The sequence below is a fragment of the Cupressus sempervirens genome, chromosome 5 (genome assembly GCF_028749045.1).
Source record: "Cupressus sempervirens isolate cs-2001-9-10 chromosome 5, ASM2874904v1, whole genome shotgun sequence".
In the NCBI taxonomy this organism is placed as follows: Eukaryota; Viridiplantae; Streptophyta; class Pinopsida; order Cupressales; family Cupressaceae; genus Cupressus; species Cupressus sempervirens.
Window position 1 is genome coordinate 223,229,412 of NC_143122.1, and position 27,786 is coordinate 223,257,197.

At 36.3% G+C, this 27,786-nt stretch overlaps 1 protein-coding gene across 1 annotated transcript in view; it reads right to left on the reverse strand.

Annotated features, from left to right (window-relative positions):
* LOC149555233 (Ypt/Rab-GAP domain of gyp1p superfamily protein) overlaps positions 1 to 27,786 on the reverse strand; it is a 174,487-nt gene that overhangs the window by 33,882 nt on the left and 112,819 nt on the right. Inside the window, exons 13-15 of the mRNA XM_089829319.1 lie at positions 24,826 to 24,895; positions 9,956 to 10,036; positions 9,694 to 9,795 (exon numbers count right to left, since the gene is read on the reverse strand). Of these exons, the coding sequence (XP_089685445.1) occupies positions 9,694 to 9,795; positions 9,956 to 10,036; positions 24,826 to 24,895 (253 nt within the window). The remainder of the gene's footprint in view (positions 1 to 9,693; positions 9,796 to 9,955; positions 10,037 to 24,825; positions 24,896 to 27,786) is intronic.

The window sequence follows — 27,786 nt, forward strand, 5'->3', positions numbered from 1 at the left end:
GGATGGAGTCTCTAGGCAGTTTTGAAGACTCTAGAGACTCGAAAAGTCTCAGAAACGAGACTCCATCTTTAAGATGCATCTCCCAGAAAAACCATTTGTTTTAGAGATGGATCCACATTCCATCTACCATTACACATGCTATGTCCTCCCCATTCCCCACCTGCCAAGTGCTAAAGATTCTAACCATTGTTCACAGACTCAAAACTCTGAGAGTACTCAGCAACCCAAAAAATTTCAACTTAGAAAACACTGAATAAAAACTCAACAACTTATAGCGTAATATAAATTAAAATCTCCCAAAGAAATATAATGTTTTTTGCAAATTTCAATTACTAAGTGTACTAAATACAAAATTGACATCGTAAACAAGAAAATGCATGGTTTATAGCAAAAACATGTTGAAAAGAAGTTTTACCCACATTTACATTTTTTACCCGGACTACTCCCGCATCTATAAAAACTCGAGTTAAACATGTAATAAACTCATCCAATAAAACTTGCAAAGTTTGCAAAGCATGTTTTAACTATGTCAATGTCGTTTCTATGATGTTTGGCAATCAAAAAAGAGAATTGTTCTACTCGACATTATATGTGACTTTCAAGTTTTCAAAATTATATATGGAGAAGCGGATATTTAGACCATAGATCAAAACAACACAGAGAACTTGGCAATATATGTAATACCCACCCCTAGTTCACCTCTTGGATTATGTTATGATATATATGTATCAATTTACTCGGTGTTTTAAAAACATATTGTACAACATTAAATATTGGATACTTTTATATCATGAGTCAATGCTTATATTTTATGTGTTTCGAATGGTTGATTATGGTTGTTCTCATGATGTATTTACTTTCATGCTTCATTTATTATCATGTATGTACATGTTTTATTGGTTAATGATCTCATAATTGCATGTGTATATGTTTTTCTTTTTTGGTCGATGTGTTTGTATGGCTAAGGGAAGGAGTCGCAGTCACCTACGAGTCAGGATCTACACGATGCACCACTCCCCATCATTGTCCGGTTAGAATAGATATATATGTATGTGGACGTGCTTGTCTCTTATGCAAGATTGCACGTATTGGGTGTCAACTTCCCTGAATTGTCAAGATGAGTGTGTCCTATTGCAATAACTCTGTGGTAAGGCAAGGGAGATAATATTCAGGTTTGAATCCCAACCTAAAGCTCAGTTGTCCCAACCTAGTGAACAAGTATCTATTTTGACCACCTAACCGAGTTGTCAAGTGACATAGAATCGGTAACCCTTTCTCCCTTGAATGTGGTTTTTCATTGTGGATTTAGTTAGTTTGTGTGATTTGGATTGACGCGTGCTTGTAGTATTAAATATTAGGTTATACTTATTATATAGTTAATTAGATATTTGTATTTTTCAATTAAGAGGCTCGATTAAAATAGAAGTTGGAATTTAATTACGCATGGTAGGATTTCAAATTCATTGAATAACTATTCTAAATATGAAATATATTGTATATTATCTATTTGTCATATGGAAAATATTAATATTTGCTGAAATTCAAATTGAGAACATATAAAATGAAAAGAAAACAAATAAAACAAAATATTGACCAATGGGATATTATGGAAAATGAAGTCAAACTTCATAAAGTGAATTTGGAAAATTAACAAGAAAAACATTTTCCACCCAATTAGGATATTTTGAGACATTTTGAGGAAAAATGTCAAAAGACGGAATTTAAAGAAATTACTACATTTTAAACTTACCCTAATTAGGTTTTTGACATTAGAAACCCTAATTGGAAAGCAATTTCTATCATTAGGATATTTTGGTTCATTTTTGGAGGAGATTTTGGAGAGCATATTAGAAAATATGGAAGTGAAATTGGGAGAGCATATTGAATAATATTGGAAGGAGAATTCTGGAGACTGGATTGAAGAACATGTAGAGTCTTCAAGTGTAAAAACCTCCAAATTTGTGCTTAGCCTTCTATTGTTAACATATTTTCCGTTGGTGTTCTGAGGTAGGATCTGTCTATTGTTTGTAAATTTTGCAAACTCTACTTTCAGAAAGCTTGTTTTCTTTGTGACTATTAATTTTTGTTTATAGATCTGATCATAAAGATCAATCTATAGATTTAGGTTTGAAAATTGAAGAATAAAAGCTATGGGTTATTTTGTTTGAAAGATTTATGAAGAAAGATTTGAGTTTGTTTTGTTGAAAAATTTAGGCAATTGAAGAAAACCCATCATTGTTAAAAGAAGACCATCTTTAATTTGGAAAATAAAAACGTATCTTTCCTTTGAAAGAATGAAACCATATTATTTTTGGTTGATTTAAATATATACATATCTTTGAAATCTATTGGTTTGAATATAAATAACTAAAATAAAAGAAATAAATATATAAATTTAAAACCTACTGGTTTAAAAAAAATAAGAACCAATTTAAATGTCTTTTTTTTAAAACCTACTAGGTTTAAGTTTATAATCTAATAAAAATATCTATTAAAAATCTTTCTTTTTTGGAAAATGTTGTTTAAATAAATAAAATAAAAAATATATATTATTTGGAGACGAGTTTTACCCCCCACATATGTTAGCAGTGGAGGGAATTGTCATTGTAGTGTACAACTATTGTGGATAGTGAACTGTTGCCTCGGCAGTTTAGAGCTATCATGGGCAACATACAGCCGCCTCAATAGTCATGGGATCCCCCAATTTAACATATATATATATATATATATTTTAGAGTTTCTTTAAGAGTTTTTTTACTTTTAAAAAATATAATTATAGTTTTTATATTTAATAATAAAAATAATATTGATATATTATTATGGCAGTTTAGAGTTGTCGCAGGCAACATACAGCTACCTCTAAAGTCGTATTTTTTAAAATAAATTTTTAATTTCAAAAAATATAAATATAGTTATTATATTGATAAATTATTATGTTTTATAATATACAATATATAGTGTTATTATAAATAATATTATATTAATAAGTTTTTTATTAAGAGGGGATTGATTTGATAAAGTTATTTTAAATTATATTAATTAATATTGTGAAATAAAGTGATATTTTAGCAAAATTATATTTTGTTGAGGAATTGATATTTGTTTTAGAATAGGGTCATTATCAACATACGATGAGTAGTAGCATTTTGTAGATGGTAGACTTGTACGCTTACATGATCAAGTTAGTAAACAAAACAAGTATGGTTGCTTAACAAGCTTTTGTTAAATTACTTTCTATTACTTGGGGGTTTAGTCAACTTAGTGACTCAATTAGGTTAATTTCTTTGAGCTCCCGAGTGGGGCATTACAATATACCGGCTTCTCATGAGAAGTGACAGCTCACGAGAAAAAAGAGTCAATAAATTCACCACTTCCCAAAGCTAAATCGCCACTTCTAGGCGATAACTAAGTGACTTCTCATGGGCTTTACCAATAAAATTGGGACGCCTACAGAAATAAAAAAAACTATTTCATTTGCAGCGTTCAACATTTTGAATAGAGAAGAAGGGTTAGGAGGAGCAAAAAAGTATTTGGCAACGATCTAGATTGATTCGAAGCTCTTTTCAAGCAAATTCAGAATTCCAATGTAAGTTTCCTAAATTCTTGATCTTTTGAGTTAAAAGTAATTTTGTCTTGCCTTAGTTGCATCTAACTTTATTGAAACTCTAGAATACCATTTGCAATGTTCTATAACATGTTTTAAAGTGTAATGAATAAGATTTAACACCATGCTTTTTGCAATTTTTCCAACATAAAAGCACAGTTTTCTCAATAATTTCATAACAGTTTTGGTTTTTTCTTTCAGGTTTCAGCTTGTATTTAAAGTTTAAACTTATTTTAAAGTGTTAATCTAGTTTAGTTTGTTCCTAAATATGTTTATCTAATTTCTAAATTTGTGGCTTCAATATGCATTTTGTATGTGTAGGTTGATTTTACATTAAATGGCAAATATGGATTCCTCTACAACTAGGTCAACTACAACATCTGCCAGCGGGCTCATAGATGCATGTCCATCTAGATTCATAGGCACACGCCTTAAAGGGTATGGTGGCAATGCATGTAAATATGGCTTTGAAGGAACACAATATAATAGCGTGATATGCATAAAATGCGGAAAAAAAAATCGTGGAGGCATAGCTTGTTTGAAGTACCACTTTGCAAATATTAAAAAGCATGACACAAGGGTTTGTGATGCAACTACAAAGGAGATAAAAAGAGAGATGAATGCCTTACTCTATGTCCAAGAAGAGAAAAAGTTGAATAGGGAAAGGAAAAACTGACCATGCGGGCATCCATTTTCGAATCGCAAGGTATGTTTTCTTTTTAAGAATCATTTATTATTTTCTAATTACTATAATTAGTTTGGATTGTGCTAAAATGATGATCATGATTCATAATGAAATGATGTGGGTTATGACCAAGTATCCCAGTCATCCTTGATGAAGAAGCAACACTTGAGGGCATAGTGGGCTCTCTTCATGGCTCATAGATCCCCACACCTACCATCCACTCAACTTCCTCTTCTGTTGATTCTAGTAGGCGACAAAAATCTTCTCTTGATGGTTATTTTGAGCATAGAAACACATCTAGAGCACAACCATCCATGGAGGGACCTTTGATGAAGAAGCAGCACTTGAGGGCATAGTGGGCTCTCTTCATGGCCCCTGGATCCATACACCTACCATCCACTCAGCTTCCACTTCTGTTGGTTCTAGTAGGCCACATAAATCTTCTCTTGATGGTTATTTTGTGCATAGAAACACACCTCGAGCACAACCATCACTGGAGGGTACTAGATGGAACAACGATGTGCATCGGCGAGTTGACATTCAATGTGTCAATTTTTGGTTTTTTAACATCACCTTCAATGGTGCAGCAAGTCCCCATTTTTTGAATTTTGTGACTGGTTGCATAGTGGTAGGAAAAACCTACAAGCCACCTACTCCTACAAACTTGAGTGGGATCTTAGTTTACTTGATTCAAATTATAATACTTTCACAGTTTTACAATCTACTTATTTTTGTTGAATGTAATTTTTTTAATCAAAGTTGTGTACTTGATGTCATTTTATATTTTGTGCTTGTAGATTACTCAAAGATGTTTCTAACGGTGTTGTCGTTGAAGAACAAATATCACAATGGAAACAAAATGGCTGCACCATACTTTCAGATGGATGGGCAGATGAAAGATATTGTATCATCATCAATTTTTTGATTTCTTGCAAAGATCAAATAGTCTTTCTTAAACCCTTGTGTGCCTTGGACAAGGTAAATACGACTGAGACTTTGGCTCTAATGCTAGAGAATGTTGTGATGGAGGTTGGGGCTGAAAATGTAGTACAAACAATAAGCGACAATGCAGCGGCATACATAGCAATGGGTAGGATCTTATAGGAAAAGCATAGCACACTCTTTTGGTCTCCTTGTGGAGTGCATGTTATTGACCTTCTTTTGGAGGATATAGGGAGATTGGATTGGGTGAAACCAGTTGTAGAGAATGCTAGGAAGATGACAAAATATATCTACAATCACCTTTGTGTCCTTCGCTTGATGAGAGACATCACCCATGGGAAGGAGTTGATTAGACCTGCGGTCACAAGGTTTGCAACAATTTTTTTAATGTTGCAAAGTGTTCTTCTTTGTATGAATCCTTTGAGGCAAATGTTTGTAAGTCCACCATGGCTAGAGTCAAGTTAGTCAAAGAAGCTCAATGGACAAGGTGTTGCACACATTGTCTTTGACAGCCACTTTTTTGATCTAGCTACAAAATTGTGGAGGTAACTTGGAAACTTCAAAAATTGAATGTTTAATTATTTTGTATTAAATAATCAGATCTTTCATTATTAATTCATAACCCTACTCTCCGATTAATAATCACTTTCCACATTCCAATTGTAGGTTGTGAAGCCCTTGGTTTAATCTCTCCACTTGGTAGATGAGAAACAAATCCCAATGGGGTACCCCTTTATGAGGCCATGGATAGGGCCATAGAGGCTGTAAGAAATCAGTACAAGGGGAACAACCTAAAATTTAAGCCCATATGGGAAATTATTGCTACGAGGTGGAGCAATCAGCTCCCCCAACCCATTTATGCAAAAAGGTATTTCCTCAAGCCTCACTTTTGCTTCTCTCCATCGTACGGGGATCCCAACGAAGAGGTCACGGAAGGCTTCAGTGAATGCATGTAGAGGATGGTACCTAGCGTTGAGGCGAGAGACCTCATTGTGGCCAAGATAGAAGTGTATCAAAATGCTATGGCAAGCTAATCTCCTCAAACGTGGCAAAGAGAGGCAGAAACACTCAAACCCTAGGTACAATATTTGGAATTTGGAGTAAATACTAATTATTAAGCATGCTAAGTAGATTAATACTAAGCTACAAAAACTTGTTCTCACCTTGCTTTCTAACTCATTAACATTTATCTTGCAGATGCTTAGTGGAAATTGGGGTGGAAATGTCTCAAATCTGTAAAAGCTTGCCCTTCACATCTTATGTCGGCCATGTAGCTCATCGAATTGTGAGCGCAATTGGAGCTTATTCGAAGCCATTCACACAAAGAAAAGGAACAAGTTGGCACAGGAATGCCTAAATTACCTTGTCTTTGTGTAATATAAGCTTAAATTGTGCATAAGAGAGGTAGAGTCAGCACAGGAGCAACCTCCATTATTTACAGAGGATGACATGTATGATTTGAAGAGGAAGGTTGTGGAGGATGGGTTTCGCACTACGACTAGATGACATTCAGGAGGAGGGCAGTGAGGGTGAGGACACCAACAATGAGGACAGTGAGGATTCCGATAATGAGGAGGCATTGCCAGCGCAAGCACCAGCACCAGCACCAGCACCAGCATCAGCACCATCTACATCACATAGGATTGTTAGGGCTAGAGCCACTAGACCCCTCCCTCTCCCAAAGTTTTTACTAGAACTACTAGGAAGGGGAAGAGGAAGATGTAGACTAGTTTCATATCGTACTTGACATTTGTATTTGCTTATCTTTTTACAAAGACAATTTTACAAATTTGTAGTTTGCTTCAAAGTTCAGAGTTCAGAGTCTCTGACTACATCGGCATTCCACCTGAGGATGTGATTTTGTTACTTATTTCATATATATATATATATATATCAGCTTGTTTGGTTTGTGTACTCATTAGATCCATCTACTTAACGAATTTGCAAAAAAAAAAAGCATTCTTTTAATAAATTTAAGTCATTTTTGAAGTTACCGATTTATCTCCGATATTTGCCAAGAAAACTTTTTTTTTGCCTCACCGAGAAGTGGCAAAGAACGAGATTTTGATCTATGATTCAGACGATGGTAAGTAAATTCCGCACTCAGAAAACTAAACTCTAAAAAACTAGGAAATTTAAATTTGATAATCTCCTACCATAACTACTCATTCCAAATTCAAAAATAAACATAACACACAGAACATATGAATAGAAATTGAACAGTATTGAATTCTAATGCCTGTGCATGTCTGCTATTTGAATATGAAAAAGAAAAGAAAAAAAATTGCTCAAAATTGCAATCAGTTAATAAATCGCACACCCATGCCTTTCATTTATAGATGAAGAAGGTTAGGAACAATAAGTAAACCCTACTTCACATAAGTCAAACTGCCAGTAAAACTGGAAAATTCCCAACTTGCTTACTTAGCTTAAAATAGAACTGTCTAAAGATGATGCCCGGAAAAAGAAAATCTAATAAATACAAAATAGCCAAAAAAAATGGAAAAAATAAAATAAGCAACAGCAGTTAATTCACTACCAAAAAAATTATTTTGAATTCTAACGCCTGTGCATGTCTGCTATTTGAATATGAAAAAGAAAAGAAAAAAAATTGCTCAAAATTGCAATCAGTTAATAAATCGCACACCCATGCCTTTCATTTATAGATGAAGAAGGCTAGGAACAATAAGTAAACCCTACTTCACATAAGTCAAACTGCCAGTAAAACTGGAAAATTCCCAACTTGCTTACTTAGCTTAAAATAGAACTGTCTAAAGATGGTGCCTGGAAAAAGAAAATCTAATAAATGCAAAATAGCCAAAAAAAAATGGAAAAAATAAAATAAGCAACAGCAGTTAATTCACAACCAAAAAAATTATTTTGCATAGTATATTAGTCTATGGAAAATGGATGCACGCAACTCTATCCAAGGACTCCTAGAAAAGGATGATGCACCTTCACATGCAGATCTCTCAGGACTTCTAAAACTGAACTTCATTCCAGTTTTGCATTAGATTTTTAAATCCACATCAAGAATTAAATTTCTAAATGCAAAAGCAAACTCTAAACTGTCTTCTAATTCTGAAACTGCTTGCATATGCCCTCTCCTGCACCACTGAAAAATCTAAAAAGCGTTCTAGTTCAAGGAAAGGACGAGACTGGCATGTGCAAACTCTCCTGCATAACTGCTTGCTAATTTTCTTTCACATGGAAGCTTTCCGTGCTGCTCTCGCAGCTGCAAATGGATCTGGACCTTCTGCAATACACAGTGGCTGAAGTGTGTATCTGCTGATAAGAACGCAGATTGAGCAACGAGGTGAAAACTCTACACTACCACTCTGCTGATATGATCTCTTCAGTCTCCTGATAAGAATGTAAACTGGCCCTGCTGATAATAATGCAGATCGGCCAAGAGACTACCACAATATACTAAACTTTCTCTCTGCTAGGAGCATTGTAATCATGTTCACTTATATCTTCTATACTTACAAATTTCTTCAGAATCTCAGGTGTAAATCCATCATAGAAGGAAAACTTCATTATGGGTCGAATTCTCCTCATATCACATCACAAGTTTACAAAACACGTACAATAATATACCCATCCACATACATGGCCATGACAGGAGGACCAAATATACCAGAATCTGTACTAAACTTGGAAAAGCCCTGTAAAAACGCATCAATCCTGAAATATGAAGGGACTGATAAGTGAGTGTTGAACCATTTCATAATAAGTTTAGGCTGCTGTCCAGACTTGGATTTCTTTCTCTTTCAAAGTTGAGAAAACGGTATATCTTCATTTGAGTGAATCTTCAAAACTTTGCATCATTTTAAGCTTTTGTTTTTTACTTTTTGGCTTTATTTGTCAGTGTAACTCTTGAGTGCCCAAGAATTTGGTTAGTAACTTGCAACATTTTTCTTCTATCTGTGGGATCCCTTAAATCCATGAGGCCTCAGCTTACAGAAAAAATGGATTAAAAAATACAAAAATCTTATCTAGATATTTTCTTCTCCTGGATCATCCTTGGTCTGAAATTGAATTATCCAAATAAAAATCTTCATATAATTAAACTCTTCCATTCGAAGTGAAGGGTCATAAAATGTCATCCTAGGTTGAAAATAACTTTAAATTCTGCTTCTGTGGTCCTAGGCTAACTCCAAAAATTAAAGGAAATCAAAGTAGATCATTTTCACAATATTAGTGACATTGTGCACATTAAAAAATTCACTTTAGTTGTTCCATCTAATTTGTCTAGCTGCAACACAAAATAGAAAGAGTTTTCTATATCACATCTCAAAATGGATTTAGGTGTTCCATAATTGGAAACTCTCAGTTTTTCTACACATAACATTCACTGTTGTTGATGCACAAATAGACATATAAGAGAGTAAAACATCCAAGGATGGCAATATTTTAAATGGCACAATATTCATTTTTCGAAGCCGGAAAAAATGGGAACCTCATGCAGATTAGCAGCATGCCGTTGTGCAGCTGCATCCTGTTCTGCAAATCTACGTGCATCCTCAGTAAGTCTTTGCTCCTGTTCTACTCGCATCATCACCTGAGCATAATACAGACTTTCATAACATCAATATTGAGGATACAGCAGGAATTTATCATCAAAGATTGTACTAATCCCTGATTACATTATATAGAATCAGATAAAGAGAAATGGAAGTCCAACATTTAATATCACAAAAGAAATTGAACACTTGGACAACCTGAAGCATAGCTTGTTCCTGCTCTTCCTTTTCCATCAAAACATGCTTCAGATTCTCCATTTCAGATTCCAGTTGCTCTAGCTGCAACACAAAATAGAAAGAGTTTTCTATATCACATCACCAAATACATAGAATAAGATGTAATCCAAAATGTCATGTTATTTAAAAACAATAATTTTCAAAACCTAAGTGTTAAGCTAACAAATCACTTTCTACTGCATCTTCGACCTACAAAAGGTACATAAGCATTAGTAAATTCTACAAGGTTCACTTTCTTACTCTACAATACCAAAGCAATTAGAGCCCCTTCTAAAACGCCAGCAATATTTCTCAAGTACCATCTGAAAGGTATCAATGAAATAAATTGTAGAAATAAATTCTGAACCTTAAAGGTCCATAAGCTCAGCAGTGAGGATAAAAATGACATCAAATATTCAATTTATGGTGTCTCTCTGAATGGCGTGAGTAAGAAGTGCTCTTGTCACTGAATTATGTTGAACATCTAATGGGAATGAAGTGGGCATACATAGTGGTACCATTACACATTCAATATCAATGAGATATTAAAAAGAATCTTCTATCATTAATGAATCAAATATTGTACATAGAATACAGTGAAAGACTTCAAATTCCACAATTCTGTTACTCCCATTGGCCAAAACACATGAATGACTGCACAGATGAGGGAATTTTGTATCTAAACTTCTATCCTGTCTACATCCTCTTCAACTTGAGGGGAGATTAATAAGTTATGTTTCTAAGTTCTACCCTAATGAACTATGAAGGTTTACATTAAAAAAGTAAAGCTGCCTTTAAAATAGTAGGCCATGTACTATAACAGCATGGCCTACTGATTTACAGCTAAGCCCATCTATTTAGCATAAATCATCAATCTAAATGTAAAATAGATTGTTTTCAACCCCAGGAAATTTTAGTGATTTTTTCATACTTTTCAAAAAAAGTTTGTTTTATTTCTAATTATTATATTAGATATAAGTCGACAAAGTCAGCCTTTTCCTCCATTTTTATAAATAGTATGTTTTAATTATTTTGAAAAGCTTCACAATTTTAAATCTAAATTATGGAATTCTACTTACACTTAACATTCCATACTACAATGATATCAACTTTATTAGCATACCCATTGTTCAATTTAGTTGTTCTCATTATTAAAAACATTATAAGAAGGAAAAACATACTCATGTACGTAGCAATAGTAATAATTTTGAGTGTATAGAAGCTTGCAAGACACATAAGCTTTCTTGCATGATACATAGGTTTTCAAAGCATTATTTGACTATTTTGTTTTCTGTTTTGTACTTTACATAAACATTGACAAATGATTTCCTAGATATATATTGCTTTCTTGGAAAATGGTAGTTCTCAAAGCTGTCAATGCAGGTTCCATGGATTGGTCTTATAATATTTTTCACTTACATTCATGAAATATAAAAGTAAGCTTCAGAGAACAGATATGCCTCTTTCCCCTATCATGATTGCCACAACAAAATCACTAGTTACTTCTTTTTTGAAAGAATCGCAAGTTGTTTCACCACATACTTGTTTATTATATCTCTCCTTTCTGTAGAACCAGTATTCATAGATCAGATGTTTCTATTTTCTTTTCTTTTTATTACCTTGCTTTTTTTCACATTCTTGCATGATATGATTTTGTATTCACCATTTCAATATGGTTTGTGTATACATTATTGTCTTTCAGTTTGCCAGTAGTTATAGTTCACATGGCTAATCTATCCATTCCAACTGTGTTATAACTATTAATGTGCAACAACAGCCCCTCAGAGCCAACCAAATCACTTGTGTAAGGCAAATCCAGTCTTCCTAATGAGACCACCAACCAGTACTCGGATCATAGAAACCATCAACACAAACCATAGTTCCAAGAATCACGGCGATTCATGCGATTCACGCGATTCAACGATTCGATTCAAGCCAAACGATTTTTTGTGAATCGGTGAATCGGATCAGCGATAAAGGGTTTATGAAATAAGTTACTCACTAAATTTGAAGGGTTTTCTAAATTTTCCGATTCATGGCCGATTCGATTCCGATTCATGGCCGATTCACGATTTGATTCGGCCTTGCCGATTTCGATCCGATTCCGACTCTTGTTACTTTGACACAAACACATAATTTTAAAACTTTTCCTGACCATCACTTGGAAAGTTATTAGATTGACTAGCTATTTCTTGCTGTATTCAAGCTCATTCCACTTGCAAAGCCATAACGGATATTCATTTTGAGCAACTAACATACATGACAAATATAAGTACATAGGCATATGCTAAATATTATATATCAATCATATGTTTCATTTTGAAATTTATGCTTCCCCACATTTTGGGGACAAGGGTTGCAAGGGACAAACACAAATGTTTCCAATACGTTACTTTTCGGCGATTTATCAAGGGACAGCACGTAACAGCTATAATAGGATTTTTTTTATAATTTAGAGAAATTTCATATATTCATATCGTAACATTGATAAAGCATTCATTGTAGACATTATAGAAGCTCAATACATAAAATTAGACTTGAATAATAATTTCATACAAGAACTAGCAAACAAATTAAAAATAAATAAATGATTTCATTATCAATGTGCAAATATATTATATAAGAATTATAGCAAAATGCCCAAAGGTTGCAAGTTTCAACTATACAATGACAAAAACATAGAAAATATACAATTCTACAAAATCTAAATTAGCATATACAACTGGTAGAACAATATTGAAAACGGAGCTAGAGTTTGAGTCACTACCACTATAAGAGGTTGCCTCAAGCAATAGCGCCCTAACCAATCCCTCTAGTGTCTCTTCGTCGATTTGTATAGTGCCTTCAAGATCAAACCCAACACAAGTATGGCTGATATTTGAAAATACTCAAGAGTCTATCGGAACTCATAGCTGCAAAGAACTATGTATGATAACCAATTTCTCCAACCATCTAGAGTTCATGTTGTTTCTCTTGATTATTGGATGAAGCAAAATTTGAACAGATTTTCCTTTGCAACACAAAAATTGGCAAACTATGCAAGAAGACAAATGGCAAGTAACCTTAGCTCCGGTGCATCATTTCTATGTCATGTCCACTATCCAATAGGGTCAGTATCAACTAACAAAGATCTCTCTAGCCTCGCCTCTAGTTTATTGAAGATTTTGGAAGATAAAGACTGATAAATGCAAGCCATTGTGTATAAAGTAAAAAGACTCTTGTTCAATATACAATTTCAAAGGGGACCTTCAAGTGCCCTTCTTTCACCTCTTTATCATCAGATGGAGGCACTCTTCATGACTTGGTTGCACAACATATAGGATTTAGAGCACAGTTTCCTACAAGAAGTGGGGCGTTCATATTGTTCCACAATCATGTCACTATTTGCCTAGGGATGCACCTTGTCAAATCCCAATGTAGGGTTCCTACTGTGTTATAAAAGGTATCATAAACCTCTACAAGAGTAGAAGAGTCAATATCAATATGTCTTACTACTCACACAATGGGCTCAATGAAGCAAAAATATTTGCAAGTGTAAACAAGTTACAAAAGTCAAACTCTCTAAAAAGAATGAAAACAAATTAAAAATTAGAAAATACTACTAAAGTCTTATAATATGAACATTGTAAAAATTAACTAATGAACTCAAAAATTTGTTTACTTCGTAGTGGACCACCAATGATCATTGAGGATTTTTCATTTCGCAACTCTTCTTCTAGTGTGATTGCCTCTAACCATCTACTCCACTCTGCATTAAACACCATTAATTGTGAAGCCTCTAGGACCTCACATAGTTGTCATATATAGAGTCCACGAACTTAAGGAACTCCTTCATCAAAAATGTGTCGAACAAAGCAAGTGAAGACTAACAGTTGCAAATGAACATCTACACATCTCTAGCCTTTGTAATTATTCTCTTATCCCACTCTATCTTCCCTTTATCCTTCAAGGTATTGTTCAATGCACAAACACAACATGCAGTCCAAAAAGCACCCTCCCCCATTGAGCCAACTAACTTATACACACAAGCTGAATATGTACAATATTGGAGGCTCCAATTTCATTGGTGGCTTCTTTGATATTGGTCCACCCATACATTATAATGAAGCACGCATCTCTTATCCAAGTGTGTCTCATATCTTCCATCAATGCACTCACCTTGGAATATTCTCTATCAAAGAGGGAGGTGTACAACTTATGCTCTCCACATATAACAAATAGAGGACTAGCAGCTATCAAAACTTTGAACATTACTTTAAAATATGCTGAACATGTGGTGCAAAAGCACTAGAGGTGATCCATGACATTACTAAGGGGTCAACATTGAGATTTTTATTTTGATGTATTAAAACACTCTAAATCATGCTATAAGATCTCATAAGGTTATTTGTGTTTGTAATAAGACATAGGGGGCAAATTATTGCCATGTAACCTATAAGGATATGGATGGTCAACTTTGATCAACCTTCACCCAACCATGTACAAAGGGTGAAAATGATGTTTTCTTTATGTTTTTGGTCATAAAGGTCCAATTGTGAAGGTCTCAAGGTGTTTTGACAAAAATTGCAAAAAATATCAAAATTGTCCAAAAAGTTGCATATCAATTTTGACAACCTTTTAGCAACTTTGCATTCTAATGGCCATCTAATTCAAAATTCAATTGGATCAGTTGGAAATGGTTGAGGAAGCTGTCCTAAGGCCTAAATGGTTGAATTGTGATGTAAGAAACTGATCTAATGAAGTTTTCAAAGGAAAAATGCATTTTGGCTCTTGCAAAATTCTGGCTTTTTCTCTGATTTTGAACACGGCATGCTAAGATCTGGATTGGTAGTGATCTTAAACCGATTACGGATGTTAGAGGATTGAATTATCTTTGTACTGGTTCTGGTTTCACATGTTTTAGTACCTTGTAGGAAGAGATTCATTCAATTCTTTGCAGACTGGTCTGAAACCCAAAGCAACTACGGATTTGAAAAGCAATATGGATTATCTCTTCATTCCACAAGTAAAAAATTCCCATCTTCAGTGAAATGAATGGTTTCCATATGACAATAGTGTCCTTAGTGGTTTTAAACAAATTGCACAAGGATTCCATGGTAAAAAGATCAAACTCGGCTAGGCATCTCTATGTGACTAACCCAGAGGATTACTATTTGGAGATGGTAAGAGAATTTGGAGTGTTGGAGGCAAACCAATTATAGATGGGGCGTATTAATCAAGGGATTTGACAAACAATATGGATTATCTCTTCATTCCACTAGTAGAAAATTCCCATCCCTGGTGAAATGAAGGGTTTCCACATAACAATAGTGTCCTTGGTGGTTTTGAGCCAGTTTCACATGGATTCCATGGTAAAAAGATCAAACTCGGCTAGGCGTCTCAATGTGACTAGCCAGAGGATTGCTATTTAGAGTATGGTAAGAGAATTTGGCATGTTGGAGGCAAACTATTTGTGGATTCGGTGTTTTTGAATGAGTATAAAACTTTTCTAAATCAGTTAGGAGTTTGGACCAAGTAAGGAAATAGACTTGCTTTGTAAAAGTGCCCTATTAGGCCTATTAATCTAGGAAGCGGTACGTGTTGGACAATATGAAGGAAGAACCCAAAAAATGAATTTTTTCATCTTGAAGAACTTGGAAAAGGGTATCCTAAATGGTGATTTGCTTGCACCCTCGTGTGGAAGATTTTGGAGAAAAGTTCAAATTACTTGATTAGTTGACCTAATTGCTAGTAGGCTACTAGGAGGTCAATTTGTGTCATTTGACATGTTGGGATGACAATGATGGATCCGAAGGATATAGTTGATGGTTTTGAAGTTCAACGAAGTGAGAAACATGTTGATAAGCCTTGTTGCCACAGAGATGACAAGATCCTGACTTGCAAGAAGTCGATTGCTTGAATGACCCTAGGAAGGAAGAAGGTTTGAGTGGTAAAACTCACATGGTGGATGAGTCGCTCATGTAGAAGGTCACAAGAAGGTGAACTAGGGCAAGTTCATGCCAAGAGGAAGCCTCTAGAGTAGGCTCAGGAGTTGGAACCATTGGAAGGGTTTCCCAAGGGTTCCTTGTGGAAGGATAAAACTTAGGTTGTTTCTTGGAGACACTAAGTGACCAAGTATCTTTGCATCAACATGTCGCATGAAATGTTACGGCTAGAGCATAAGAAGACATAGCGATAAAGGAATCAACCATATCTTGTAGTTGTATGTTAAACATATTTGCAACAGTAGTAATTTCTTCTTTCTCCTAGAAGAAATAAAATTCTTTGCCCAATGAATCTAACATCCACATATCCTATGGGCAATGACACACTAGATTGCGAATTCTCCAATGGCATTCCAAGCTTTCTTGCACCCCTACCATCCCATACCCGCTACATGCAACCTAGTTGCCTCAATTTTCTCTGTTGGAGCTAATTTCTTTTTACAACCTTTCCACCCCTTTACTACTTAACCACAATAGATGACAATAAACTCTTGTATAGCCACCCCTCTATTTATTTATTTTTCAAATGATTACATCATCCTCCAACTCACCCACTTGAATTTTTTTCTTATCAACTTGCGATAAAAATTGCACTAGGTTTCTAGGGGTTAAATGGGCCTTTTGCATAGGTTTTGAGGAATTCAAAAGAACATTCAAACGATTAAACTTGTTGGCCCTACTACACTACCACCCACTAAACAACCCCCAACGGCTACCATATTTTTACTTTGATGTCTACTTCTTTCTTCCATTCAAACCTTAAACTCTTAGCTATCACTACTCCCATTGTTGTTCATGATTCTTTTGGTTATGAATTGAAAAGAGAGTTGCAAATTCAAATAAAAAGAAAAAATAAACTCATAGTGCCCTCACCATGGGAAATAAAAACTTTAAAAGAAAATGTAAACTTAAGAAATGCTAAACAAAGGTAAAATGAAGAACTTATCTCTAATGTTATGGATTTGGAGCCTCGATTTCCTCTTTCAACTACTCTTCTCTAACCTTGCAACTGTTGCTCTTCAACACAAGTTTGCAAATGTCAAGATGAGATCACTTTTCTTTTTTTGTTGTTTAGATGAATGAATTACATTTAGATGTTTAAAGGAGTGGACGTGTACTTGTGGGTCTACCCATCTTGTTTGTTAAAAAATGTGTTATTTCCTATAAATGCAACTAAAATTTCTATTGGATTGTAGGGGAAAGCTAGTTGTCATCAGGGTAGTCAGGGGCACTGGGACGTCCCTTAGTTGTCCCAATGTAGGGAACATTTCCTAGGTATCCTCAATTGCCTAAAACATCTTCTTTAGGGGATAAGTGTATGAAGGCAAAGGAAGTGTCCTCAAAAAGCAATGCTCAAGTCTAAAACCTAAAACCAATAAGCACGTTTATCTTTTGTGGGTTAAAAGGTATGTGAGGTATAAGATAAAGATAAGATAGTTTATTAAAGTCCAATGAAAGACTAACAAGCAGGTCCAAGGGACTACAAAAGCCAGCGGAAGAAAAGCCAACAATAGGACCACCAAACAATGTCCGGGGAAAGGAACCAAAAGAACAAAGAGAGTTGATACAAAAAACTGAGAGAAGAAAAAGAGAAAACCCACTAGCTACCTCGAAAAATTGAGAAGTCCAAAATCGAAGGATGGGCTGCAAAGTGAGAGGGGAGACCAACATGTCGTCCAGAAGCTTTGGGGGAGGAGGAGGAGGAGGAGAGTCACAACTGTAAAGAGGTCATGTGAGGAGACCACAAAGAGGGTCTAAGGGACTACCAAGATACAATTAGAGAAGTCAGCAAATAGCAGGAGCACCAAATGGTGCTTGGGGCAAGAGAAGAACCAACAACCAAAAGAAAACAAAAAGGAACCAATGGAAACCATCAGCAATAGGCTAGGCATCTCTCACCATGGAAAATAAGTCCAAAATTGAAAGATGCAGCCCATGGCAAGAGGAAGTTCGTTGTTTACCCTGAGAGCCCTTGGCATTGGGGGGTTGGTGCGATAAATAACTCCTTCCTCATAGACCTAGTGTCTCAGGAGTAGGGAGACCAAGAAATTGCTCGGTACCCCGAACTGAGGAGACCACTGAGAAGGAGGTGATGAGCTGATTTGTGGTCTGTCATGAGGGGGGCTAAATCTACAAGGTGTAGTCCTGAAGTCTTGTGGTCTCCTAAAGGTAAAGGGCCAGGCACCGCTGATCCGTATAATTGAAGGAGGAGAGAAATTGACACCCTCTAAGAAGATAGTAGAACCTCCATTTAATCTCATAGGAAATGGGGCATTAGAAGATAAAGTGTATCTCTGTCACAAGCTCCTCCATGTCACAAAGCTGACAAATTTGATCCTCCCTAGCAATCAAGTGATCTATCTAGATACGAAGCCATTCAAAGCCCACCCTAAATGACACTAAGGAAATATGAAGCACGTTAGTCCAACGTCGTGAGAGGTATGAGGGTTGCAAAATAAACCCATCCTATAGCTCAAGAAAACTGCTCTGCATAGAAGGCCATCTTCACCCGCCACACCCCACCCTTGAGAGGGTCGATCTAAGTCATACAGATATATTGCTTGTAGATGTCCATCTAGACATGCTTGTTCAACTCTTGACAAAGGAGAGGGATTAGTGGGCAAATCCAAAGAGAACTAGAAAAGAGGAAGGTAGTCAATCTTGATCCCTAGCAACCTCAGAAAAATATAAACCGGAGCAAACCAACACTAGGCCTAACCTGTGGGATCAACGCCTGCAATAGCTTTCGAGGACTAATAAGCCAAATAAGATTATGTATTTCGTCTCTTAGCAAAGTCCACAAAGCACTAGATGGTGGAGGAACCAAACCAGGTTGAGGATGGCCCCCAATCTGGGAGGGCGTGCCCCAAACCCAGCCAAAATAATACTGTGAGGGATAGACTAGTGACATCTTATGAAAGCCCAAGAAGGGTTTGGACCCTCTACACTGAAGCCCAATCCGACTCAAGGAGAGAAGGCTCCCAAAAAACAAAATGCACAATCAGAACTGTATCTTGATAGTAATGTTGGAAGCACTACCGCTTAAGTGAGGTGATGAAACGGGGTTGAGGGAGTTGTACATGTCCCGCAGATATGTGTAAGAAGAAGAATCTCCACCTCCATGCCCTAAAAGAGGAAGTGGAGATGAGAGGTCCTCAAACAATTGAAGACCATCATCACAGTCTTGCCGAGGTTAACCACCAACTACCGCAAATCATAAAAGGAAGCCAGGCCATTAAGCAGTTGCTAAAGACCCTCCGAAGAGGATGCTAAAAGCACTATATTTGCAAAAAGTAGGATGGAGATCAAGGTTTGATGTAAGAGGCACCCATCATCCTCGAGCGAGTGTTTCTGAAGGATGGTCTTGAGCTCATCAATATAAATACCAAATATGGTAGAGGAAAGAGGGTGACCCTGCATCACCCCAATGGTGCTCTGCATGGGGTCCAAAAAGCCTTGATGAGTCCCAGATCTGCCCCACCATAATCTCATATAGTCTCACTGAAGGTCGTTCAAAACAACCTTTGAAATCCCTAAGTCCCTAAGTCTCTCAAAAAAGGTCACCTAAGGCATAGAATCAAATGCTTTGCAAAAGTCTACGAAGCAACGCGTCCCCCCCCCCCCTTTTGCCCCACGGCCCAGAGACTTGGATGCATCGGGGACTTGGGGACTCCATTCCCCTGTCCCAATGGTGCCACCAAATTCCGCCACCTCTGCCGAGGATGAGGGACGTCCTGATGCTAACTATTTCTTGATTCGACTATTTATGTTCAATGTTCAATGCTCCGATTCAATCCAATGTTCAAGTATTTACTCTTTTACATCTTTACATCTTATATTGCAATACATCTTTTGATAACTAGCAATTTAATGTACGATATGTATATATATCAAAGTAACGAGAATCGGAATCGTATCGGAATCGGCACGGCCGAATCGAATCGTGAATCGGGGGTGAATCGCCGGTGAATCGGCGATGAATCGGCAAATTTAAAAAAACCCTTTAAATGTAGAGATTTTAACAATTTAAGACTTATTTCATGCACCCTTTATTGAATATAACTTAAACACACTATAACATCATCAAATAGAAGTTGAAACTTAACATATATAAACATGGAAGTTTGTGTTTACCACATGGGGTAAAGAGTTTTTATAAGACAGCTTCACATCCAACACCTACTCCAAGTGCTTCAAAGCATATCACCCCTCTCGAAAGGCTTGCTCTATTGTTCTCTCCACCACAGACACTCCATGCCTGCAACAGCTTCAGGTCTCATCAACTGGTGAGACTTCTCACGACTGATAACCGCAGCGACTGGGGGTCTAGGGGGCAACGCCCCCAGCGGGGTCGAGGGGCAGCGCCCTCGCGGGGTCCTCCGGGCGCGCTCCCTGTCGCGATACAGGGCGGGGTCGAGGGGCAGCGCCCCCGTCGCCAAAACCAAATTTGCACTCTGAAACCCACACAAAACTATATGGAACACAGTGTTTTTGTGATTTTCTTCTGATCCCACACTCTTTCTGGGAACCGCTGATGTTTTACTACCTGATTATGTCTTTCCCTTCCCTTGGGCATCATCCGTTATGCATTCTAAACATTTTTTATTTGTCGTCGTTTTTTTTTTTTTTTTTTTTTTTTTATAACCTATGGTTCTTCTTTTCTCTTCTCCTCTCTTCTAGTCATGCTTAACAATTAGAAAGCCCTTTAGGGTTATAACAAAGAGGAAAGGTAAAAAAGAAAGCAAAAAACATAAGTGATTTTTTTATTATTTCCAACTAAACATGCATGCTGTTGCCAGCCGATTTTTGGCGATTTCTAATGGCGATTCAGGCGATTTTTTGAGTGAATCGCCGATACATGCGATTCAGGCGATTCACCCGATGAAATCGCCGATCACGATTTCCGACTCCAAAAAAATCGGGGTGCATGAATCTGATCGCTGAATCGGCGATTCACGCGATTTCAGCGCGATTCTCGTTACTATGATATATATACACACCCCCTCCTATCCCCCGCCACTGTCCCCCCACCATCCCCAAATTAAGGCACCTTTGTCCCCTCTTCCCGAAAACTTGTCCCCTAGTTCCGCCGTCCCCCAGTCCCCCAGGGTGGTGTAACTATGCCACAATCTGAAAGTTTTCCCTAAAACTAACCTACCCTCTTGCGGTAAGATGGTGTCGATCTAGCTCTCTGGATAGAATAGTGTGCAACATTGTAGCATATAGCTTAGAGAATGTGTGTCCAACCATAATGGTCTTGTAATTGCTGGGATTTGAGGCCAGTGAAAATTGTTAAAAACATGTTAAATACTCCAATTCTTGTGCATGAGCATTTTTGTCGACATCGCAAAAACTATTGTAGATGCACAATCAAGACATAGGAACCTTGAAGCCCATTCCACAAATAGCCATCAATATCCCATTGTTAGTGATTTCATTTCTCACATCCATCAATGATTATATAGCCTTTGCTCCTATTTCGGTGTAGCCTGGATGTGTTTTAATGTTAAAGTCATGGTTGGATATCTAAGTCCGTTGATTCATGGTAGAACTTTATCTAATGAGTAACATTTGTTTGATTAAAACATCCAGTTCTCTGGCATGTTTAACATATGCAAAGAAAAATTCCCCATACATCTATCGCTATGATAATGTTCCATCATAAGTGTGAATTTGTGTCAATATATGATTTCTTATGCTTCAAGAGCATTTGGTCTAACTCTCCTGACTCTAATACCCTAGGACACTAACATAAAGCAATCGTTGGTGAGCTAGAAATTGAAGGACAAGCAAAGAAATAAGAATGTGTTTTAACTTTTGACACTGTGGAATAATTACTCTTTGATGCCTATCCTAACCACAAATTGACCTACAATTTTGTGCATTTTGGTAAGTAGGCTTCAATCAGCCAAAATAGGCATAGCTCATGTGTTGATTTTTCATACCAGAAATGGAAATAAGCAGCAAAAACAAAATAATGCACAATAAGACAATGAATTATCCTCAGAAAACTCGATTGATTTACAATTTGCCCAAAACACAAGGCAAAAATGAAGTGATGATAATAGCACCTATCAATATGCAGACCATAAAAAAATCCATAGTATCGATCTTCTTCAACAAAAGATATCGATCTGTGGTGTGTATGAGAATTCCTCCTGGAAGAATATATAATTATCTTGACCCTTCATTGTCTTGACGGTGCAAGTTGAAGACCCTTTATTGTCTTGTCCCTTCATTAATTTGACTTTACATAGTTCAATTAGCAATTTGAGTTTTCTCGAGCTAAGTCCTTCCTCCTTCCGATCTTCTCACTTAAATGATAGTGGTAGATCTTATACACATGCAGCTCACAAGGATTATCCATAAGTTCAGCAATGAAGGGAAGGTTCTAGCAGCAGCAAACCATCTTGATGGCCTGCAATAATTTTGTGTCTTTCACCTTCACCTCCTTGTTTAAAATGCCTGATGCAGATAATGAGAAAGCATCCATAAACAAGCTCTGGGCCCGATGCTTCCATTCGCCGCGATTGTCACGAACTCCCAACCAGGCACAATGAAATATTCAGGTTTCGTAAATTCAAGTTTAGACAAAACAATTTGCAATGTGCATGTAATCACTCCTCAGGAATACCAAATGTCTTTTTACCAGTACTAAACACTGTGACGCCTCTGAGATGCTATGCAACAGAAGCGTTTCATGCCTAAAACTCCCCATGTTATAATTGCAAGCTATAAGGAATTCTCACCATTTAAACTCCCGATGTTATAGTTGCAAGCTATAAAGAATTCCCACCATTTAAAATAAATTCTCTGCGCTCCTATAATACCATCAATATGAAAGTTCTATTTATAACAGAATATTTAGTTGTCTTCAGATGAGAAGGAAACTTCACAAATTCAAAAGTTGGTTCAGCAAATATTTCTGACCCAACTTTACAAATTCAAAGGTTGGTCTGGAAAACATTTATCCAAGTTTACAAATAAACTATGATAGAGTTGCCTCATAAAATTAATATCAGAACTTATGAATCAACCAAATAGTCCTGGGACCCAGCAGTCTTCAGTAATTGTAATACAACAGAATATATATCTGCAATCAGATAAGAAGAGAAGAAGACTTCACTGCTTGAACCCGGCTCCAATGTCAATGTTGATTTTTCATACCAGGAATGAAAATAAGTAACAAAACAAAATAATGCACAATAAGACACAATTAATCATCCTAGGAAAATCCTCCAACTTGAGAAAGGAAAAACTGGCACAAATCTATCACTTAATTAATCAATGTGCAGAAAGACTGATTTACAATTTGCCCAAAACACGGGGCAAAAATGAAGTGATGATAATAGCACCTATCAATATGTAGATAATAAAAAATTCCTTAGAATCGATCTTCTTCAACAAAAGATATCGACCTGTAGTGTATACGAAAATTCCTCCTGGAAGAATATATTATTTTATTGACCCTTCATTGTCTTGATGTTGCAAGATGAAGACCCTTTGCTGTCTTGTCCCTTCATTACCTTGATGTTACAAAGTAAGAACCCTTCATTGTCTTCTCCCTTCTTTGCCTTGACATTTTAAAGATATTTATTTATTTTGAATCCAAGACAGAAAGATAACTCCTGCAGCAACAACATCAACATCATGAAGATCAAAGTATCACCTTGCACTGTATGGTTAGAAGTTGATTTAAATTGTAAACAAACTGAGCACATCCTTGAACGGAAACTTGCTTCCTTTGATTGCCTTAAGATGTCTACAAACACTATTGTTCTTCCGAGGTGTCAGCTAAGGCTTTTAAGTAAGTGACTCGGCTATCATTCTTTAACAACCAACTTGACCAGTCAAACTCAGCTTTGGCTGCTTCAGATATATATAACATATTACTACTTATGGAAGCATTATAAAATCAAGCAGCTTAAAAATTTATACAGTTACAAAAAAACTACACATTTCAATATTAATTATCGACTATATAACTGAACTGTAGTTCCAGAACATACATATAATCCTTCAATAATTTGCATACCCAAGAAAGATAGAATGGATTTACCAACACATCTAACATGCTACTAACCTCTCAACATTTTGAATAATCTGTTGCTAGATTTACCAACAAATCTAATATTCTATTAGTTTTTCTTGAAATATGGACTGTGGTTAGTTTTTCAAAGGACAAACTTTCCTCATCTAGAACAGTCATCCAGTTCATTGATAGGAAGTCCTAAGATATGAGCGTCCTTAATTTACAAATTTTTGTCTTTGCTAAACATAGTTCCTCCGAAAAAGTTTGTGCCTGCACTAAATTGTATGATTTGACTCTTGTGTCAGCAATGTAAGTTTGTGGGATGTGCTCTTGCATAACTCTTACTACAAAACCTATGTCCAACACCCTGAAGATTCCATTTTCTCTATCTGCCAAGTTAGTTTAAAAAAAACTGTGTGAGAGGCTGTCCCACATGAGCCGGATCCTTTACATTACTTAGGAGAGTTAAAAAGAGTGAGATGAGGTAGAGAGGAGAGTAAGATTTTAGGAGCAATTAGAGATATTCAATTATTCTGATTCATTATCGAACTGTTTTCTCTCTCCTAGACAAACATGTAAAAGAGGGAATAGTACTTCAGAAACTGTTTTTTCCATACCTTTAATAGTTTTGAATTGTCAGAAAAATATATCATAAACTTTTGTGGATATTACAGGATAGTCTAATTTAATTATCTGTCTCATAAAAAGAAAGCTTATTCCATCTAAAAATGCAGCATGACAGGCCATGACCAGCTAAGAAAGTGTCCAACTCAAACACCTTAAATTCATTGCAAACATGAATAGCAATAATGGGAAAAAGATTATCACAGAAAAACCTTTGCACTAAGAAGGCGCCTGTTGTCCTCTTTCACCATTTCCACCAATGCTATCTCCAACTCCTCTGCCCTGCCATGCAAAGCAAAGAGAACACTTTTCAGTGTAGCCTCCTAAAAGAAATATTTGTAGACTCCAGAAAACAATGATGAGTAAGAAAGAAAATGCAACCAATCTATGCACATAAACACGTGAAATCAAATAGACAAAGGAGCTATGAACGAAAAGCTTATGCAGTCCCCCAAAAATGCATGAAAGCATTGTCTGAGTAAACTTTAAAAATGACTGCTTAAAATTCTAACAATCTAAGGAAAAACAACAGAGCATATATTGGTAAGAATATAAAGACAATTCAACCAAATAAATATATAAATCGTCAATGTTGCAATATGTAACTAATGTCTAAGCTGCATAAGGATAGTGTTCCATAAGGATGTGCTTCCAAGGGTCCAGGTCACTTCCCAATGTTTCAAATTTAAGCCATTCCCCCACCATTTGATAAAATTGTTACCATCCCTGAAACTGTGTCCCGACATCCCCAAACACCGTGAAAAGCATGAAGCAGGAGCGCATATCCTCAAAACATGCCCTACAATTATATAATTTAGAGACAAAACAAAAGTAATACAAGATGCTCTATTTGCAACAAAAGTAATAAAATTCTATTACATTGTAGATTGAAGGTATGCCATCTTATATTTAAAACATCATGAGTTATTATTAATGGCCAATACAACATAAATATTATACCTTTGCCTAGTGCATGTGTTACGATATGAAGAGATCAGCTTGTAGTGCACATAACCTAGCCATTTTATGGTTGTAGTCAGCCTGATTGAGATTATGAGCTCATTCTAATATCCAGGATTATGGTTTCATTTCACAAATATTATGTGGATCTACTATGCTGGGATCTTAGTTTTTCCTTCCTCTTGTTATGCTGCACTTAGGTGTCTCGTGGACAAAAAATTCCATGCAATTTTAAAATGGATTCCAATGAAAAAAAAAAATTGCTGTAAAAATTTCAGGAGGACGGATGGCAACACAACTAACTTATACTATATAATTTTTGAAAATTTAATAATTAAAAATAGTAAAAAGCAATTCCCAATAATCATTAAATGTAAATAAATAAAGATAAGTGTATCTACAATAAGTTAATAAATCTTCCAAAAATCCTGTTAAAGAGAGAACCATATTTGTTGTTTCCATCGAGAAAACATTGCTGGATACCAAGCCACCTAAGAGAGAGGCCCCTGTTAAAAACCCCCCTCTATCAAAGCTAGACAGACCAACAATAAAGGCAAAAGTTACATTGAAATAGACCAGGATGACTCAACGGATGAGGAGGAATTGGAAGAGACAAAAAAGAGGACCCACTATGAGGAAATGAAGTAGGAAGGTAGTTCTAGGGAGAGATCATTCTCTAGGATCAAAGACAAAATGGAAAAAGAGAAGGTCTAGGAAGCAGAAGTGGTCGTGGAAACGGACCAGGAAAAATGAACCTAATGATTGTAATGACACAGACGACACTAAGGATAGGAGTACATATATAAGGAGGAGGAGATCGAGGACATTGAAGAGGACAATTCGGTGGAAATTGGGAAAACCAGGGTGAACTGCAAGAGATGCATAACTTTGGCTGCACGTCCCCTATTCGTGTAAGATGCTGGTACTGGAAAGAGAAGCTCTACGTGTATCGAGGAAAGACAGATCAAAAAAGAAAGTGTGAAAGGCTACATAGAAGCCTCTCCAGAACAGAATTGTGGCCCTGGAGGAGTTGGTTCCCCTTACTTCACTTTGGACAACTTAAAATGTTAAATATGGCAGGGTACTCTCTATGTAAGCTATATGATGGCCTCATGCAAAACATGACGATGGGAGTGTAACAGGTAAAAGTATGATAAGGAAGCACCTGAAAAAAACAATCAGCAGGAGATCGAGGACTCAGAACAGGAGTAAGAAGACAAAAAGTTGAAGAAGTTCCTGCAGCACCTCACCAAGAATTGGGAGGCCATAACTAAACTCAAATGATTTGCCGTTATATGTTTTGCTACAGGTTTTTTGTTTTTTGGTACAAGTTCTTGATTAGTTCTGGTGATTTTCCATTTATTTATCCCATTGTTTGGATTCAAGGGAATATGAACTCAGGCATTGGTAGTGATAGTATTCACTTTTATGGTGATGGACCATAGTAATACTCCGAACTTTTTATTAGTTAGATTAAGATGGACTTACGGTTTCCTTTTGGTTGCTAGTGATAGAATGCATACTGTTAGATATATCTCTTGATTATGTGGTTTTTTATATTTCGCTACTAGTTGGCTCTCGAACATCAGGTTGTATTTGCCTGTTGTGCTTTGGCAATGCTGTAATGTGTCTTCTTGTGCCGGACCAGGGCCCCCTTCCCTGCCAACTTAATCAAAATAAGATTAATAAATAAACTGAAAGTAAATATAAAATTGATAAGTTACTAAAAATTACTATAGATCATAACAATACTGCGCTCACTCCCAAACATGTGCTTCACAAGGATGATGACCACAAATCTGCATCATTAATGGATGTTGTCCACCTTGCTCTCTCCCTGAACTCAAATTTTGATGGGGAGACAACCCAAGAACAGAATGGACACAACAGAAAAAGGAAATTATATTAACTGAGAAAATAAGCTAGTACAAATAGTACAGAGAAAATAAACTTCAGAACGTGCCCTAAGGGCTTACAATAGCATAAACCTGGAGAATATTTCTCCTTCTGGTACCTCCTCGCAAACTCCACTCCGAACTGAACTGCCTTTTACAATGCCAGAAATCTCCTTAAATAGACCCCGAAGGGTTAAGGACTAGGAGTACATTCTAGAAAGTGCTAGTAGGCATCCACCGACGAAATAGAAGGTTTCGAAAGCTGTGTTAGAAGTCGGTGCAAATCTAGAAGAATCCAGAAACGGTAATCGAGGTCAT